Below are 21327 nucleotides of genomic sequence, written 5' to 3'. Positions count from 1 at the left end.
CTAATTAATGAATTTGGTAAAGTAGCCCGATACAAAATTAATGCACAGAAATCTCTTGCATTCCTATACACTAATGATGAAAAATCTGAAAGTAAAATTAAGAAAACACTCCCATTTAACATTGCAACAAAAAGAATAAAATATCTAGGAATAAACCTACCTAAGGAGACGAAAGACCTGTATGCAGAAAATTATAAGACACTGATGAGAGAAATTAAAGATGATACAAATAGATGGAGAGATATATCATGTTCTTCGATTAGAAGAATCATCATTGTGAAAATGACTCTACTACCCAAAGCAATCTACAGATTCAATGCAATCCCTATCAAACTACCACCAGCATTTTTCACAGAACTAGAACAAAAAATTTCACAATTTGTATGGAAACACAGAAGACCCCAAATAGCCAAAGCAATCTTGAGAAAGAAAAATGGAGCTGGAGGAATCAGGCTCCCTGACTTCAGACTATACTACAAAGCTACAGTAATCAAGACAGTCTGGTACTGGCACAAAAACAGAAATATAGATCAACGGAACAGGATAGAAAGCCCAGAGATAAACCCACACACATATGGTCACCTTATCTTTGATAAAGGAGGCAAGAATATACAGTGGAGAAAAGACAGCCACTTCAATAAGTGGTGCTGGGAAAACTGGACAGCTACATGTAAAAGTATGAAATTAGAACACTCCTGAACACCATACACAAAAATAAACTAAAACTGGATTAGAGACCTAAATGTAAGACCAGACAGTATAAAACTCTTATAGGAAAACATAAGAAGAACACTCTTTGACATAAATCCCAGCAATATCTTTTTTCATTCACCTCCTGGAGTAATGGAAATAAAAACAAAAATAAACAAATGGAACCTAATGAAGCTTCAAAGCTTTTGCACAGCAAAGGAAACCATAAACAAGACCAAAAGACAACCCTCAGAATGGGAGAAAATATTTGTAAATGAAGCAACTGACAAAGGATTAATCTCCAAAGTTTACAAGCAGCTCAATATCAAAAAAACAAACAACCCACCCAAAAATGGGCCTAAATAGATATTTATCCAAAGAAGATATACAGATTGCCAACAAACACATGAAAGAATGCTCAACATCATTAATCATTAGAGAAATGCAAATCAAAACTACAATGAGATATCACCTCACACCAGTCAGAACAGTCATCATCAAAAAATCTAGAAACAATAAATGCTGGAGAGGGTGTGGAGAAAAGGGAACCCTCTTGCACTGTTGGTGGGAATGTAAATTGATACAGCCACTATGGAGAACAGTATGGAGGTTCCTTAAAAAACTACAAATAGAACTACCATACGACCCAGCAATCCCACTACTGGGCATATACCCTGAGAAAACCATAATTCAAAGAGTCATGTACCAAAATGTTCAGTGCGGCTCTATTTACAATAGCCTGGACCTGGAAGCAAGCTAAGTGTCCATCGGCAGATGAATGGATAAAGCAGATGTGGCACATATATACAATGGAATATTACTCAGCCATAAAAAGAAACGAAATTGAGTTATTTGTAGTGAGGTGGATGGACCTAGAGTCTGTCATACAGAGTGAAGTAAGTCAGAAAGAGAAAAACAAATACCATATGCTAACACATATATATGGAATCTAAGAAAAAAAAATGGTCATGAAGAACCTAGGGGCAAGACAGGAATAAAGACACAGACCTCCTAGAGAATGGACTTGAGGATATTGGGAGGAGGAAGGGTAAGTTTTGACAAAGTGAGAGAGTGGCATGGACTTATATACACTACTAAACATAAAATAGATAGCTAGTGGGAAGCAGCCGCATAGCACAGGGAGATCAGCTTGGTGCTTTGTGACCACCTAGAGGGGTGGGATAGGGAGGGTGGGAGGGGGGGAGACAGGGAGACGCTAGAGGGATGATATGTGGGAACATATGTATAACTTGAAACTAACACACCATTGTAAAGCAATTATACTCCAATAAAGATGTTAAAAAATATATATATATGGTTCTCTTCCTGCTGTGATTGTGCTTTCATCATGCTAATACATTATATACTTGAAATTCATACAGCTTTAAAATCAATTATAAATTTTTTAAATCAATTATAAAATATAAAATTATAAAATTTGGTGTATATTAATGTTCTTTAGAGAAGAGAAAAGAAAACTGGTCTGTAAGAAAGAGCAAATCATTACATTTTTTGGAAAAGGAATTTTTTATTTCCCTGTGCCTAGAGAAGGATCCACCTCATTGGTACCTAAGCTGTGTAAACTGTTTTCACTCCTTGACCAACCACGGGAGCAGTGTCAGTTGTCAAAAGAAGGTGTGTTTTTATAATTATAGTAGATAATTAAAGGTGCATGTCTTACCATAATTTAAGAAGAGATTCACATTATTTTAGAGTCATTACATATTCAATTGTCTTGCTATATATTGATGAAAAAAACAAAATATTAAATCACAAAATGGTTTCCATGGTTTGGCAAACCTGCATGAACAGATCCTAAAATACATGATATAAGTTCCACATTTAATATCCAAAGTATTGTAGAAAACAAGTACTATATTGTGAAATAAAGCAATTTCTTAACTGTCATCACTTTGCCTGTCTGCCACCACATATCTAAATCCTCACAAGTTTTATTTTAACAAGGCTGAAGAGACCTTATAGTCTTATGCTCTTCAATGATTTATAGTAAAAAGGAATTTAAAGTATGGTGGACACTAAACAATTAAACATTATTGATGGAAAAATTGTAATTTTTAAAACATCTTTATTGGAGTATAATTACTTTACAATGGTGTGTTAGTTTCTGCTTTATAACGAAGTGAGTCAGTTATACATATACACACATCCCGTATCTCTTCCCTCTTGTGTCCCCCTCCCTCCCACCCGGTAATTTTTCATTATAAAACAGAATGTAATAAAAATTTTAGTAAAATTTTGTCTCTAATAGCAAGTTAAAAACACATTCTCATGGCTTATACTTTGTATTCTTTATTTTAACAATGTTAAAAATGCTGGAAAGTAGTTGTGCAGTATATTTACATGAAATTTGTGTTCTTTGTAATGCTTTTGTTCACTGGAGCAAAATTGCTTTAGAGGAAAGTAGATTCCTCAATTGACAGAATTTTAAAATAGGAATTTTATTACCTTTTCTTTCTTTACTAAGGTTAATGATTTTTATCCCTATATGAAATTTTTATATGTTGTGGTTGATGGGTAACAGAGAGAGATAGTATCCACCATATCTTGTTTCTTCAGAAAGTCATAAGATGGTCTTATTCATGTGTTGTAAATTGCCTTAGCTTTGCACTTTAGCACCACCTGGTGGACAAAATATCATTTCTTTTTCTTTTCAGTTTAAAATAAAGTTAGCCCCTTAACACTCTGTATCCAACTATGACATATCTTAACAGGTATTTAATTGTAAATGTATCTAACTTTAAAGATAGTTGTAAACAAAATAAGGTAAAAAGATCTGATATATTTCCTAAGTACTATACAATTGCCAAGTTAAATGCCTATGTTTCTTTAAACTTCATAAATATATACAGATTTGAATAGTATGTTACATACATATGCAAAAACGTGGGTATTGTTGATAATTTAATAATTGATCGTCACATTCTTTTCAATAAAGAATTAAATAAGACCAGGAAGTTTTCTTTACCTTAGTAGCAAACTATTGCTTTTGGATTGTCTACCCAAAAAGCAGTGTAATCACTTCATGAAGAAATTTCATACTACAAATACTTTTCTTTTTTTTTTGGCTGCCACGCAGTTTGCAGGTTCTTTTTTTCTTTTTCTTTTGCAGTACGCGGGCCTCTCACCGTTGTGGCCTTTCCTGTTGCGGAGCACAGGCTCCAGAGCGCAGGCTCAGTGGCCATGGCTCACTGGCCTAGCCACTCCGCGGCATGTGGGATCTTCCCAGACCGGGGCATGAACCCGTGTCCCCTGCAGCGGCAGGCGGACTCTCAACCACTGCGCCACCAGGGGAGCCCCAGTTTGCAGGTTCTTAATTCCCCGACCAGGGATTGAACCCGCACCCTCAGTAGTGAAAGCGTGGAGTCCTAACCACTGGAGTGCCAGGGAATTCCTTACAAATTCTTTTCCTGTTAATATTTTATGTATAATTAGAATGAAAACTAGTATTTTAACCATTACTACTGTAAAGCAGGCCATTTTCATGCTCATTTTGCCACTTATATTTAAGATTCAGTTGTGGTCTTATATGTATTAGTTCTTAGTTTTTAATAGTTTTTAAATTTTTCCAAATTTAAGCTTAACAATATTTTCAAATGAAAAACACAAACATATTTAAAGCTAGTTTTGAGAATTTTAAGCATGTTAATCTCTTTGTATAGTCCCACATTTCTATGAAATATAGTGAAGTTTTTTCTTATGAAACATAGTGAAGGTGAAAATAAACCCTCAGATTCCACACTGTTCCTTTGGCATATACTACTTATCTATTCCTCGCTAAACTGAGAGGTTTATAGATTTGAACTATGTGACATTTGAAGCCTTAGTAGCTAAATAAGAGCTGTTGATATTTATAGGAAATATGTTCTAACTACATACTTTGTTGTATGTCATTTAAGATAAAATTATAATACATAACCTTCATTAAGAAATGCATCTTGGGGCTTCCCTGGTGGCGCAGTGGTTGAGAGTCCGCCTGCCAATGCAGGGGACACGGGTTCGTGCCCCGGTCTGGGAAGATCCCACATGCCGCGGAGCAGCTGGGCCCATGAGCCATGGAAAGAAATGCATCTTGAACTGAAGTTATTTACTTTATTTCAAGAAAACATTTAAACTCTTCTTTCTCTTGTGTTCCTTTTTTTCTAAAGGTCTTGGATGGTATACTGTAAACTCAGCATATGGAGATACCATTGTCATGCCTTGCCGACTCAGTGTACCTCAGAATCTCATGTTTGGCAAATGGAAATATGTAAGTGTGACCTACCTTGGACTTGGTTAATTGCCTCTAGATTTTGAAATAAAATTCCTTCTGTGAGTAGATGTGAATTTCAAGTTAACGTAATGACAATATTCAACTGTGGATATAAATGTAAAAAGGTGAAATTAATGTGTCGAATATTTCAAAAGAATAATCCCTAAGTCTTACATAACAAATGCTATTTTAAAATAAAGCCCATAAACAGGTAATTCTTGGCTCAAATTAGTCTGAAAGATTCACCCTGAAGTGTTTGAGGCAGAAGAAAAGGCAGAGTTCCAGGGTAAAATCAGTGGAGTATAGGACAGAGCTTAGTGGAAGATGGCAGCCTTTCTCTACACACTCATGTTTTGTTTGGTGTGGTTACTGCAAAGGCAAGATGCACCAGAAGCCAGAGCATTCAAATGTTCACTGAAAATTAGTCATCAGTATTAGAAGCCTGTTACTGGTACTTGGTCTTAGAACTCAGTCGAAGTGGTAGGTCCTTTTAAAATTTAACATTGCTGATTTTACTCATTTTTTGCAGGTAGCAAAATCATATTTTCTCAGGTATCAAGGTACCGATGGGTCTGGAAATGAAGGGTAGACATCCTGGTAGGTGATGTGGAAAGGCTAGGTAACTTTGGTAAAATATCTCAATTTCAATTACCAAGACCAACAAAAGGTGTCTGTGTGGCACAATTTCCCAGGGCTAGATCACATGAGACTCACAATGGTTTGCAAGCTTAAAAAGAGGACATATGTTTCATTGAACACAACTGGCAAATTTTCCCTAGGTCCATGAAATGTTAAAAGGTATTTGAATAGGAAAAGGATTTGATGGTCCAATTTTTTTTTTTTGACTTTGGGCATAGATTTTTATTATGTATTATTCTTACACACATTAAAAAAAGCAGAATTAATTGGTTGATATATTCCTGAAAGCATCTTACGCTTCTGAATTACTTCAAATCCAATCACACTTCTATATTACTTTAGTTCTTGTGATGGTCCAATAATTTTTGAAAAGTTTTTTTACTGCAGTACTTCTCAGAGCCTTTCCTATATTAAGATACATGATGAATTGTCTGAGTTCATTCATTTCTTAAGTTTATTGAACCACACAACTTTTCCTCTCAGATATCTGCAAGAACAAATGTTGTGCAGAATAGAAATGTACGTAAGTTGCACCCCAGGGGTAGTATAACACAATCTTTTAAAATATGGTTGTGAAGTCAGACTGACATGTTCTACCATGTGTTGGCTGTGGGATTCTGGATGAGTGAATTAATCCCCATTTTCTCATAGAAAAAAAATGAAATAATAATAATATTCCTTATAGTGTTGTGAAGGTTACATGAAGTAACTCATATCAGAATACTTACCTAGTACTTGGCACATGGTAATTGCACGAAAAGTGTAAGTTGTTATGAGTGTGGGGCTACTAAGCTCTAAACACACTGTGTGAAGGTCAGGTGAAGGCAAAAGAAGGAGGTGAGGCAGCATAGCACTTCCCTGATCCCTCCTCCTGTTATCCAGCTCACACTGGGTAATTTTTAACTATTTCTGGCTCCCTATAAACATGGAAATATGAAGTTAAGGCCTATGAGGACAAAGTCTATTAGCACCCCTAAAATTCCAAGGGTCTGGGAGACTACCACCTCATTCACCATTGAGTCAAACTTAATGCTAAAATAAATGGAATACAGTGGTGAAAACTTCTGTGATTATAGACATTTCTGATGCCCAGGAAATAGCACAATAGCAATGAAAACAAATAATAATGGCAATTTTCTAATTGTTAATGAAACAAAAACCTTCAGTAATAAACTGATGAGATACATTTGAAGTACCATATGCTCTAAAAGCAGTCCTGATTCGCAGACATACTATACAACCTCTAATTTAATGTAACTAAAAGACAAAGAGCAGATTTGGAAAGAGTAAAAGGGAGCAAACACAGAGGAAAGATGGATTAGTTTCTCTCTTACTGCACCGTAATCTCCCTGTGAATGGAGATCATAGCTCCCTGTGCACCCCGCCTTACCTCACTCCCACCACCTCTTCACCAGCATCTGCCTCTGTGCCTGGTACAGAAGAGGCATCTAACGGCTGTCGAGAATGATATAGTGTAGTTATAATGGAGCCAGGCTGTGGAGCTCCAGTCTTGGCCCTGCTGAGATACACTGGCTGGGGCAACGGACCAGTTATTTAACCAATCTCTGTCTCCATTGTCTAAAAATGAAGACAATATTATGTGTAATTTACAGGGTTGTTATGAATATTAAATCCATTAATGCATGGAAAGCCCAAAGGAAGTACACTGGCATACAGTTAAGTGCTCGAAATTTAATAACTATTATTTCTTGCATAAGTGAATATAGAAATTTAAGATACTGGTCTAACTGGTCTAACATATTTTTCTTAATGAAGGAATGATTTAGTACAAGGATTTGCATTGTAAGCCTGTGGCAAAATTGAAAGATTTAAGGAGAATATTACTGATGTATTCAGATATTCAACCAGCTAAACCTTTTGGACTCCAAGATTAGCTTAGTAATTGTCTTAGTCAGCTTGGGCTGTTATAACAAAATACCACAGACTGGATAGTTTAAACAACAGTTTTTTATTTCTCACAGTTCTGGAGGCTGGACAGTCCAAAATCAAGGTGCCAGCTGATTCACCTCTTGCGGAGGGCCCTCTTCCTGATTTGCTGACAGCTGCCACTTGCTATGTGCTCACAAAACCTCTTCTTTGTGTTCTCATTGAGAGAGAGAGCTCTCATGTTTCTTCCTCTTCTTATAAGGGCACTAATCCCATCATGAGGGTACCATCCCCATGACCTCATCTAAACTTCAACACCTCTCAGGGGTCCACCTCCACTAATCCCACATTGGGGGTTAGGGCTTAGGCATATAAATTTAGTCCATAACATTAGTAAATATTAATAATTTTTAAAATGTTACTCCTTATAGCACCTTGAAATTTGTCATGCATTTTAGAATGTTTTATCATATTTTATTTTCTCAAAGGCCTTGTGAGGTAAGTAGAAGAGGGATTGGCCCTTATTTTAGATTATTGTTAGTAGGTAAGAGAATGTTTGTGGGAGCAGAGAAAGAAATGAATTATGTCTCAGTGCTCTTGGCATAATTGTATATGCCAGATTTTATATGAAAACCCTTCGAGCTAAGTTTTAAGATTCAGATAGCAAAACTATGGGTTTTAGTGATTAATCTAATTCTGTTGCTTAATGGACATGATCATTGCACAAGGGCAAATACTGTTCCTCTATGAAGACTCATTAAGCTATGTTAGGTGTAAAGGTTAGCTATGCCAGTTCTGACTGAAACTGAAAAGTGTGGACACAGAAAGTATGTGGATTAAAGTAATGAACATCTAAAGATAATTGCCCAGGATTTCTAAATGAGTGTTTGCAGCTCAAGTGTATGCTTGCTCTGATAGTTAGCTGAAAATCCTTTTGTAACATAATACTTATATATTTGTTTTCATCTATATTTTTTCTTTTACATTAGACATAAGGCCAACCCTTGTCATTTTCAAAACAGTTACTAATTCTGTCCTCCAGATGCAAGAAAAGCTTGGATTCCTAAAGTTCTGTCCTTTCATTTTTGTATATTTAAATTGATACCTGTAAAAGAACGTAACAGCTTCTCTTCTTATGAAGAGTAATTTTCTATAACCAAAGATTTATATGAGGCACTTACCTAAAATTATTCTTCTTGGACCAAACTACAAATTTTGGTGGAATAATACGGCCAAGAAAATTTTGTTGTTCTGGCTGTAATCCTGAAACATCTAAATATGCCTGTTTTTAAAAAATGTATTGTTATTTCAATTTTTAGGAAAAGCCTGATGGCTCCCCAGTATTTATTGCCTTCAGGTCCTCTACAAAGAAAAGTGTGCAGTACGACGATGTACCAGAATACAAAGACAGACTGAACCTCTCAGAAAACTACACTCTCTCTATCAGTGACGCAAAGATCAGTGATGAAAAGAGATTTGTGTGCATGCTCGTAACTGAGGACAACGTGTTTGAGGCACCTACAGTAGTCAAGGTGTTCAGTAAGTAGTCTACAGTGTAACTGCTAAGTGGGCTTGATGGCTGGTACTAGAAAATGTTCTTTAGAAAGAAGACTGAACTCTCTGTAGTGTCTCCACAGTAGGCATCTATGTAAGAGGACTTCTAGAGATCTTCATTCTGCTCGTGCCTGCTGTCAGTGAGGAAAACAAAAAACCTGAAATGCAAATAGGAGCTTTACAATGAGGAAATAAAAGACTATTCTGTTGTTTTGTTGGGTAAAATTTTCCGTGATAGGAAGTACTGCTAAATGAAAACTGACATGTGATCCTTTACTTTCACTGACGTACAAATCAATGTTCTGTGATAAATATTGATACATAGATATATAATACATGCACATATTCATGCATATCATGCTTACATATATATGCATTTGGCTAAACCATGTAAAAGTTGCCATTTGATATGTAAAAACAATAAAATACAAACAGGAGACCTAAGTTTTCTATATATGTGTATACATGTGTGTGTACACACACACATTTTGACCTTTAATGCTTAATGCTTGTTGATTTACTTCTTGAGACTGTTCAAGCGGTTTAGAAAATTGCCCTAAAATAAAGAAGCTCACCCCACTCTAAATGTGTACATGGAATCCACCAAGGGGAAAAAGTAGAGGAGGGTTGGAACAAGAAAAGGTTGTAGAAGAAACTTGGAATAATTACTGGAGGTTACTTTTCCTCATGATAATATATAGTTAATGTGCGTGTACAACTAGCTATGCAAATGAATGACTTGAGAAGTTCTAATTAAAACTTTTTATCTTTTAATATTCTAATAAAATATCCCACCTTCATTACATCCTAATATCTTAGAAATTACAGGGAGAAAAATAGGTCTCGAAAGTTTCAGAATGCCAGTCTTTTTTAATTAGGGAAGAAGGTCTCACTTTTCAGTTTTTTCCTCTGCTTTCTGATAACTTGACAGCACCTAGAAATTATTAAAATAAACAGGGAAGAAAGAAACCCAGAGGGCCTTGCTACTACAGCAATTAACCGTGGATTTTTCCTGTTTCTCTCGTAATAGCCTATACAACTAAGTAGGACTGTCTCTTAAGCATTTATATGGACTTCAGTGCTCCTATGGACTCATGACAAGGATTCAAAGAGTGCTTATACTATCAAGGAGACCTTTGTTCTCCCGAAGAACCTTGTAAAAGCATGGTACATGTTTCAGTTTATTACCTTTCAGCTTAGAAGGCACTTTCCAGAAATCATCCACTCAACTCAATCATTTTATGGATCAAACGAAGTACCAAGCGTTTCCCAGTTATGCCCCCTTCCATTAAACACCCCGGATAATCTCCATCCTGTATTTGCCCAAGTCCCATGTATTTTTTCTTTCTTGTCTTTTATTTCACTTTGATGTTATTAGGAAGATGGATGGTGTGCTGCTAAAAACACTTTTTCTAGAGAGCAACCAAGATCTTTTTATTAGGCCATGACATCGTAAATATAAGTACACAAGAATGTACTTCAGTAGGTACAGAGATTAAGTCACAGCATTTTAAAGTTATGTGTATTGATTTGTCATTGACATGTTTCTTTGTTATTATGTTAAAATTACCAAATATCAAGACAGTCTACAAGAAAGTTGAGAAAATTCAGGTTGTTCCATTTCGAAGAAACATTTGTGACAATTTTCAGAATATAATTTTTTAAATGCCATAAAAGTTCATTTGGCCTAATTTGATAAAATTTGTAAGCTGTTTTGGAATACAGAGGATTTCTATGGCTATAAAAACAAACTTACACCCTGCATACCATCAGCTCCCCCTACCCGCTTCTCTTTTGAATGTTGTTGAAAACAAAGTGATTCTCAGAAACAGAATTTGCATTCCAGGCTCTGGGCCAGAGAGAATTTAAATAGACCAGTTACACACTTTTGAAAATGGGGTTTTATACTAGAAACTGTGGGACCCTCCAAGTCCAATTAAATAAACAGCACAGCTCATGATAAAGAAAGAGTTTGCAAGAGCATATAAGGGCTTTGCTTTTTAAAAAATAATGAATTTACACTGGATCATTATTTGTGAAGCAAATAGCAGCTGTGACATGGAGGCTTTCATTCTACACATGTATATATTGCAATCACTTAAGAGTTACTAGGCTCATCAATCAGTCCTCTGTTTCCTTCTGTCGAGTCACCTAGCACCTAGCAACATGCACTGTGTACCACACAATGAGTGTGGTTAACGTGAGCTAATCCCAGATCAGTTTGCTGCGGTGTCTTCCTGATGAGCACAAACTGTTTTTATTCAAACTAGAGGCCATGACTGATGACTTTATTACTTCTGATGTAAGTTTGTTTATTCAGTTTTAAGCTATATCTCAGATGCAAGAAGTCATGCCCATAAAGCAGACCAGATCCAAGTAAGTCCCATGCTTTGTCACCACTAATGAGGCATTTTTGTTTGTTTGGTTGGTTAGTAGTTGAATGGCATCAAAATCAAACTGTTTGCATTTAATGCACATTTGAAGTTAATAAAACCAAGAGTAGTAATAAAACCAAGAGTAGATCTTAGAGGTTGAATGCTTGCCCAGAGAGCCAAATGGCTGTCAGTGGTACAATGGAAAAATCACTGAACTGGTCATCAGGAGATCTGGCTTTGTTAGATGTGCTGCTAATTTCTGACCTTGGGCAAGTGACTTCACCAGTCAGGGCAGGGGCTTCGATTCCCTCATCATCAGTAAATAAGTACTTTGGATTAGGAGGTGGTTTTCCCACTCTGTTCCTAGGATCCTCTTAACGTGCTAATGAATAGGGCTGAGGTGGGTGAGGAGCTGCTTCTACTTGATCAGCTATAATTCGCCCACTCAATATTTCAAAGTTTTTTCATGATATTTTGTTCAGGGGGAAAAAAGGGAGAAGGGCTTGTGTACTAAAAAGCATTTGAAAACCACAATCCAGCCTAATCTTCTGCACTGGTGTGTGTGGTATTAAAAGGAAGATTGTTCCCGCGACTTCCACCTGGACCAACCAGCTCTTCTAGTGATGGTTGACATCACAGTTATTTGAGCTTTCATTGGGACACTGTTCTCAATGTTTTATCAAAACTGAGCATCCCTCCTCCCACCCTCCCTGTGAAAGTTATTCAACTTTCAACTGCAAGTCATTTTTATTTTTTCAGAATGAAGGAAGCAAAAGATACCTTTTTAACAAATGAGATCTACACTGTATATTTCATTTTGATTCTTTAAATATAAAAAATACCTTTTCCCATCTCATAAGGAAAATAAACTATGATTTCATGCTCACAGTGATTTACTTAAAGTACATCAAGAGTTGATTGCTGACAAAGTACTGAGAGAAGCACCCTTGACTCAGTGTAACCAGTGCACCTGCCTTTTCTTGCTCTCCTCCCATATCCAATTGAGCCACATCCTCTGTGTGAGGTTATTGAGAATAACACTCATGCATTTGGGTGATATAGAGCAGTTTTGCATTCATCACTCCATCCTCACCTGGCTGTGAAACTCTTGACAAAATTATTTTACTAATGCAAATAAATTTGTGGTATGACTTTATCTTTCAATTCTATACTTAGTTATGAATCCTTGAATCGTATTAAGACATAATTCACATAAAGTTTTTTTAAAACACTTCGGAATCAATATGCAATTTTGCTAAAATAGTACACATCCTCTTTTATGGTCTTCTAACTAATACTCATCGATTGTTACAAGCTAATATAAGAGAAAGTTACATACAAAATATGTATTTAATATAGAGGGTTTGAAACAAAAGTTTGAGAAAATAACTCAGAGAAATGCAATAGGTATTACCATTACTTTCTCAATACCCCCTGTGACTCTCTCTTCTAAATGGAAAAGTGAATGACAGTAAAAAGACGACTAAATTTTAAGCATACTTTCATCAGGTTTTCCTGGGTTTGCTGCAGTTTTATTTTATTGAAATAAGAATAAATTTTAGAAAGTGTTTATGGAAACAAAGCACACATGGCCATTGTTAGAAAAGACCAACAATTGTAACACATCAGTATTTATGGTTATATGGGGTTTATAAGTCAAAGTAGAGGAATATATTTGACATTAGAGGAAGTATGTTCCAACTGAAATGGTATCTGATTTTGGTGAACTAGAAATTAGTACAACTTAACAAAACTGCCCATCCTCGTTTTCTATTAAGAGCCTAATTTTTTGGAAGATTTTTTCAAATCTCTCTATATATTCCAGGTGTAGATAGTACTGAGGAAACAAAAAACTATTTGCTCTTTTTTTCTTGTTAATCTTGACACTTGATCAACCACAAAAATTAATTTAATATCTTACCTCTCTTGAGCTTTCAGAGAGGTGTCACTGAATAACTGATTTTAGTTCCCAGAGAACTTACATTTACTCAAGCTCCAAGATTTTTGTTCTGTTTAAATATTTTGGATGTAGCCCTCTCTCAAAGGTATTAGACATTTGCCATAAAACATTGAATTCTGAACATAATTTAAGGTTTTATCAATAACTCAGAGTTGTAATTATGAACATTAATGATGTTACATTAAGATAATGGTAAAACCAAGACTTACTGATGTGTATTGGAGAAGGCTTTAATCCCCTACCACGTTTCCCAGGAACAGCTATTTATGTCGTTTTGATTTTTATAATTTATTTTTTCTAATTGAAAAACATTTTTTAAATTGAAGTATACTTGATTTACAATATTATATTAGTTTCAGGTGTACAACATAGTGATTCAATATTTTTATAGATTATACTCCATTTAAAGTTATTACAAAATAATGCCTATATTTCCCTGTGCTTCACAATATATACCTGTTACTTATTAATTTTATACATGGTGATTTTTACCTCTTAACCCCCTGCACATATCTTGTCCCTACCCCTTTTCTTTTCCCCACTGGTAACCACTAGTTTGTTCTATATATCAGTGAATGTGTTTCTGTTTTGTTATATTCATTCATTTGTTTTATTTTTTGTATTCCACATATTAGTGATAACATACAGTATTTGTCTTTTTCTGTCAGACTTATTTCACTAAACATAAATACCCTCCAGGTCCATTCATGTTGTTGCAAATGGCAAAATTTCAGTATTTTATATGGCTGACTAGTATTCCATTAGGGGTGTGTGTGTGTGTGTGTGTGTGTGTGTGTGTGTGTGTATACACTTAGGTTTCTCCCGTATCTTGTGTATTGTAAATAATGCTGCTAAAAACATAGGAGTACATGAATCTTTATGAATTAGAGTTTTTCTTTTCTTTGAATATATGCCAGGAGTGAAATTGCTGGATCAGTTTTTTATATTTTGTCAGTTTTTTATATTTTTGGTCACATTCCTAACAATCAGGTAGCCAGGTGCCACTTCTTGTTTGTGTTAATATAATTGTCTGTTATGCTTTCCTATTTTTCTATGTTTCTTTTTTCCATTTTATTATCTTTCTTATATTTTCTTTCCAATCTGTGCATTTAGAATATAGATAATCGCTCTTCAGAAAATTGTATTAAGAGAATTATACTTCTAGAATTAATAGTAAATAAGCCTCTTATAATTAAAGTGTAAGCTCAACAGATAGGCAGATTCACATTATTATTAATTATTCTAATTTCTAATATAAAACAATTGCAAAGGGAAAATTAACTCAGGATGTTAACCTGAAGAAGCCTACATTATTTTTGCATCCAATCTTGGTGATACCCATCTTGCTGACTTTTTGTCTTCATCCTTGTTTTCTATAATGGTCTGCGTAGGTAACATGTCGATAACTGAATTCCAAATTGAGTAATAATTATACAAAAGCAATTTAGTTTAGTTTGGTAATCAAAATTAAAAGGATAGAGGTGGTAGACAATAAGACTATAGAAGAGAGAATAGCTGGTTGTTTTTGTCTATTTCTTTGAAAATAGAATAGTTAGTTCTCCATGAGACTCACAAAAATCAATGACAATGAGACAATATCCATTTTCTATAGACTAATTGTTAGCTAATTAAAAAGTCTAAAAATCCATCAATGATAGATAACTGATAGCTAAGAATAAAATAAGTTTAAATAATACCTTCTTGCTGCAATTTGTAATCAATTTTTCCCAAAGCCTCTATTAGAATTTATGCTTACAGAGCTTCCTATATTTAAAACGCTTCTGTCCATTATCTCAGGTTCCAAATTTGAAAGATTTTCTCACATTTATAGTTTCATAATATAACTTCATTTAAAAGACAAGGTGTGAGATACACAGGAAACTTGGGCTTCTACATCCCTTAGCCACTTTGCATTTCCCATGATTTTAGAGCAGTGATTCTTAAACTCCACTGTGCCCAAGAATCCCCAATGGAACTTGTTTAAAAAGTAGGTTTATAAGATTTTCCCCAGATACGCTGATTTATTTGGCCAGGTAGAGCCTAGAAATCTGCATTTTAAATAGGCACCCCTGTGATTTAGATTCATGTGGGCTCAGGTTTTCATCTAAGGAGATGGAAATTATTAAGTAGAAAGTGCACATGGTAACCAATTGCAGATAACATATTCTCCTTAGTTTATTAACCTCTGTTTACAATCTAAACCGTATTCACTGTTTATAAAGCATCCAGAAAACATTACCAATATTTTATTCACAGGAATAATAAGCACTTAAAATAATATTTAATATAATAAAGCAAATATTTGGAAGGGGTAAATTAACCAGATTTCTTAATTATAGATTATATGAGAAATCTATTTTTTATTTTGTTGCTTATTTTTCTACTTTGAGTAAATGAATTATTTTTCTATAAACCAAACCACAAAAGTTCATTTTCTTCTCCCACATGCACTTAAAATCTTTCTCTACTTAACTTTAGAGCAACCATCTAAACCCGAAATTGTAAGCAAAGCCCCATTTCTTGAAACAGAGCAGCTTAAAAAGGTAAGAACTTGTTTTTGATGAATTGCCTTTCCTTAGCCTAGTGTTGAATGCCTTCTCCTGGCCTCAGATGCCAGGACAAATAAGATAGACTTTGCTCAGTGGAGCTGACAGCTGACAGTGTTCCAGGTGCCAGGCAGAAAGTCTACACAACGTAGAGAGGAGACACAGAGGAAGGCGTGGTCATTTCTGAAGGGAGGAGAGGGAGATGAGAATAAAAAGAGGCATAAGTCTTTCTTGTTTGAACGAAATGGGTGTTTAATGAAGTAATGACACATGAGTAGATTTTCTCCAGACCAAAGGTAAAAAGGGCTTTCCAACAATATGAAATAATACCATGTTAAAGAAAATGGCATGTTTGGGAAGCACATTATTTGCGTTGCTGGAATTTTGGGTGCTTAGCCAGTGGGCGAGAGAGTGCAACAAGAGATAAATCTCGAGAGTTAAAGACAAGCTGGATTATGACAAGCCTTCTGTCATGTATAGTGCTTGGTCTCTATCTTATTGACAAATTAAACTATTGAAAAGTTGAAGTTAAGGGATAAGATCAGATTTAAACAATCACTGTAGCAGAGGTTTGAAGGAAGTCTGTATTGAAGGAGGGACAAAACTGGAGTTCCATATATGAACACATCACTTGATTCATAATCTCATTTTCACTAACTAAAATAGCCAAATTTTCCTTGGCTGGGGGAAAAAGCAAGTTCAGAATTCTTTGAATCAGAATGAATTTGACTGCATAATACAACACTAAATATTAAGAACACATGTGAAATAAAGTGGTGGGGATTATAGATCGTGGTAAGTATATGTCATCTGAAATAAATGTAGCATGAAGCTGGAGAGGCAGCCTCATTTTAACACCATTAATGATTCTTGAATACACAGATCTATGAACCATGGTAATAGCCAATGTTCATATAGTTATGTTATTTAGTTAATGTTAAAACTGAATACTGTCAAAATGAATTGGGTAATGCTTTTAAATGAATGTGATTTCATTAATGGTGGCAGCATCTATTGCACATTTTAAAATGGGCAAGACCATAATTTTAAGCACAAAACATTGTTTTTATACAAGAGTGCATTCATTCAGTCCTTAGTCAAGGCTTGGAAAATGAATGGGTCAGGAAATCATTGGAGTAGCTCTGCATCCCTTGAGGAGTCAGGGGCTTTCAAATGGACAACCACTGATGGAACCAAGGTTGTAATATTTCCTCTTTATTTTGCAGTTGGGTGAGTGCATTTCAAAAGACAGTTATCCGGATGGCAACATCACGTGGTACAGGAATGGAAAAGTTCTGCAACCCCTTGAAGGAGGTGGGTAAGAAGTGGGCAATAAATTCAGATGACATGTTTTGCCTTTCTCTTGTCTAAGCATTCCTTAGACTATCCTGAGTCTAAGTGCATTGCCCTCTTTTGATCTATTACTCTATACTTTGTTACTTTAAGTATCCATTAAATCAGAAGGGATTTTTAAAACATCATTTTAGGCCTTGTGCAGAAGAATCAAGAGCAGAGAAAATTATTTCTCTATATGGCATGTTCTAAAAGTTAATTAAAGTGAGTGGGAGATAGAATTCCAGGATTCTATTTCTGTCCATGTCTCTGATTCATGTTTTTGAAAAGACATCTACCTCACTACATGTCAATTTTCCCTCCTGTTAAATACAGTAAGAAGGACAAAACCACTTCTTAAAGTTGCTGTGACAGTTAATTAAGGACTGTGATTTTCCGATGAAAGATCCTATCATTAATGTTCTTTATTTTCTTCAGCGGTGGTCATAATTTTTAAAAAGCAAATGGACCCAGTGACTCAGCTCTATATCATGACTTCATCCCTGGAGTACAAGACAACCAAGGCTGACATTCAAATGCCATTCACCTGCTCTGTGACGTATTATGGACCATCTGGCCAGAAAACAGTTTACTCTGAACAAGCAGTCTTTGATATTTACTGTAAGTAACTCAATATAAAATTATGCAATTTTTATGTATTAGAAAAAATATTCCAATGCTATTTTAAGTCCCAATCCAAAAGCTCTTTGGAATCTACTTCCAAACCCCCATCCCCATTCCATGGTACCCAAATAATCTCTTCCTCTTTGCAAGACCTATAGAATAAATGCTTATCCATCTATGATATCTTTCACTCTCTACTTTGTTATTTATAATCATCTCTTCTGTATTCCACTAGACACTAAGTTCCTTAAACACAAGATCTCTAACTTAGTCTGATTTCTTCTGGTAGTCCTCAGCCCTGACGCACAGCCTTGGATTTTGGAGGAGTTCAGAATGCCATCTGATGGTTTTCTGAATGAATGACAGATGAATAGAAGCTTATGACTGATTGGTTTTTTTTGTTTTTTTTTTTTTTTTTTTTTTTTGCGGTACGCGGGCCTCTCACTGTTGTGGCCTCTCCCATTGCGGAGCACAGACTCCGGACGCGCAGGCCCAACGGCCATGGCTCACGGGCCCAGCCGCTCCGCGGCATGCAGGATCCTCCCAGACCGGGGCACGAACCCGTGTCCCCTGCATCGGCAGGCAGACTCTCAACCACTGCGCCACCAGGGAAGCCCCTGATTGGTTTTTTTTAATATGGAATTTCCATTTTAATAAAGAAATTTATTTTAATAATGAGATCAATTGCATAAAAGTTAAATAGGATTTTGAATTCCAACATGTTTTGGTTAACTTAATAGATTTGAATATTAGACTACAAAGGAACTTTCTTGATCATCTGATGTAAGTCCATTATTTTAGCTAGCAGTAAAGTGAAACCTAGAGACTTGTCCTAACTTAGCTGTGGCAAGTGGATTAGAATCCTTTTCTCCAATGCTGTGCTCTTTCCTGTAAGACAGGAGCCAAGATAATATGATTAAGAGCAAAGATGCTGGCAATCCAGTCCCAGTGCTGTTAGTTTGTATTTCTAGAAAAGAAGCTTAACTACTCTAGATCTCAGTTTTCCTATTTTGAAATAGGAAAAATATTAATGTAATACTTAACTCATGGTGTTATTATGGAGATTAAGTAAAATCAAAAACCTAAAACAGCACAATATATAGCACATTAAATGCTCATTATTAAATACTATCTTCATTATTACGATATAATCATTATTACTTCATAAGCATAGGCTAGAGATAGATTTTGGGGAAAGATGCAAGGAAACTTTATTATTACTTTTTAGTGAATCAGAAATTCTCATAATACTGCCTTATGTTGTAGAATAACCTAGTACTTCTATGTCTATTTGAGAGAAAGGGTAGAAATGCCCACTGAACCTTCAAAGAGTTTTATCTCAGCTACATTTTTATTTTGGCTCCATGAAGTGCAGAACCTTATGGAAGAACAGAACTGAAGTTCCACATGCCCTAAACATAATGGGTTGTTTTGCCTTAAACTTTGTAAATAAATTTCGACTTGATTTAAAAGCAAGGATTGAAAGGATTTCATCCTGTACAGCTTATCTAAAATCAAACTATTATTTCTGTATGTGGAAGCAGAACTCTGTTCAAAGATATTCAGTTGGAAATAAACTATCTTGGTGTAAGTACAGGAGTACAAGATAGGAAAGAACAGCAAGATGAGTGAAAAGGATCGGGAAATTGGCTTAAGAAAGAACAGAATGTATGTGAGTGTCAGGCATGGGCAGATAGATGGGCAGAAAAGTCCTTGGATGAGGAAGAAGGAAATGATTTTACTGTGGCTGGCTGTGTGGGGAGCACTGGGCACAGCTTTTGAGAAGGCACAATATATGCAGTGCTGGGCTTCATGGCAAAGACCCAAAAGTGTTTAATATATAGTCCTGACATTCAAGGGGTTCACTATTCCAATAGGTAAGTAAGACATGTACATCAGAAGGAAATTGTCAATGCAAAGTTGCAAGTGGTAAGTGCCACAGGGACTTAGTGGACAGTCCTGAAAGCTCAGGTGCCCAAGGAGAGTGATTCCAAAACTTCAGGATATGCATCAGAATCACCTGGAGGACTTGTTAGTAAACAAGTTACAGGACCTGGCTTTATAGCTTCTCATCCAGTAGTTGTGGAGAGGGGCCCAATACTGTGCATTTCTAACAAGTTCCTTGGTGATGCTAATGGTAATCATCTGAGGACCACAGCTGGAGAGCCACTGCTCTAGGGTGACTTTAGAGAAGTGAAGGAGGAGCTAAATGGAAAGTACAGAAGAGTACATTCAAGAAAAAGAAATTTGATCAGTTCATCTTGAGGAAGCCTGAGAAAGACGCGCTGGTCCACTCCTTTACCCTATCCAGTCAGTAATTTTTATAGAATCCAGTCAGAAGTTTTATAGAATCTAGCTCTTTCATCTTTGTATGTGTCTGATTCTGCCTTCTGACACTGCCTAAGATTATGCCACTATTCCTCATTGCTGGTATTTTTGTAACAACTTCTAAAATAGTATTCCTGTCTGTTCACGCCAAACTGCCCTGCAAGCTCCTGCCAGAAATATCTTTCTAAAACACAAATGTGAACATGTCACTACTGTGGTTAAAACTCTTCAGCGACTCCCCAGATCTCTCAGGTTAATCTTTAAACTCCCAATTTCAAAATGCCTTGAGTCCCCTATAGCCATGGTCCTGACATGTCTCAACCTTCATCATTTAACTACTTTCTGTAGTCTGTTCTATTTTCCGGATTCCTCCTGTAGAATACTATGTACATTCCTATCCATATGCTGTCACTATCTTACCTTTGTTATCCAGCAAACACCTCCTTATTCTTCAAAACCCAGCTCCAGGGGCAATTCCTACAGGAAGCTTCCCAGTCTGGCGGATCTGTAAGCTACCAGTGATTACTATGTTTATGCATCTTAGGCAGTTTTTGTGTTGTTACAGTCTTAATGGATAAGTTTGGTGTCATCATAAATAAACTGAAACTTCATTGAGGGCAGGGAATTGCTGTTTTTGACTTTGTAACTCTTGCACTTAGTGCCTGCACAAAACAAATATTACCCAAATGAGTGAATAAATGAGTGGACAGAGGATAAATGGGGAGAAGGGAGAAAGAAAAATTGAGTAGACTCTTTTGATCATTACGTAAGGGTATTTATGGAGTAGTGAGCTATAAGAGTCTTACCTGAACTAAGTTCAAGGCAATTGTGGATACCAGTTTAAGACATTTTTATTTCAATTTTTACATATTGGGAATGCGTGAAGAATTTTAAATATCATTGTAATATTCAAAGCACTACTTCAAAAACTTATTTAGAGAAAAAAAAATATATATAAAGATGTAGAAAAGAGAAAGGCTCACAGTGAAGGACCAAATGAATTTGAAGGCAATGTTTCAGGTGTAGATTAATTAGAGCCTGTGCTAGAGAAGTGTGGGAATAGAAGGGGAGAATCAGATGCAAAATATAAGGATTAATCATTAAGAATGGGTGATTGAGTGG

General features: G+C 35.7%; 1 protein-coding gene across 2 annotated transcripts in view; it reads left to right on the top strand.

Annotated features, from left to right (window-relative positions):
* Positions 1–21327, top strand: part of ALCAM (activated leukocyte cell adhesion molecule) — a 200176-nt gene that overhangs the window by 137334 nt on the left and 41515 nt on the right. For both annotated transcript variants that reach the window (XM_065876103.1, XM_065876104.1), the window contains exons 2-6: positions 4857–4957; positions 8806–9025; positions 15854–15918; positions 17148–17235; positions 17692–17874. In XM_065876103.1, coding sequence (XP_065732175.1) covers positions 4857–4957; positions 8806–9025; positions 15854–15918; positions 17148–17235; positions 17692–17874 — 657 coding nt within the window. The remainder of the gene's footprint in view (positions 1–4856; positions 4958–8805; positions 9026–15853; positions 15919–17147; positions 17236–17691; positions 17875–21327) is intronic.

Source organism: Phocoena phocoena, chromosome 4 (genome assembly GCF_963924675.1).
Source record: "Phocoena phocoena chromosome 4, mPhoPho1.1, whole genome shotgun sequence".
Classification (NCBI taxonomy): domain Eukaryota; kingdom Metazoa; phylum Chordata; class Mammalia; order Artiodactyla; family Phocoenidae; genus Phocoena; species Phocoena phocoena.
The sequence above is the reverse complement of the archived record's forward strand: the minus strand, read 5'-3'. Positions and strand labels throughout refer to the sequence as shown.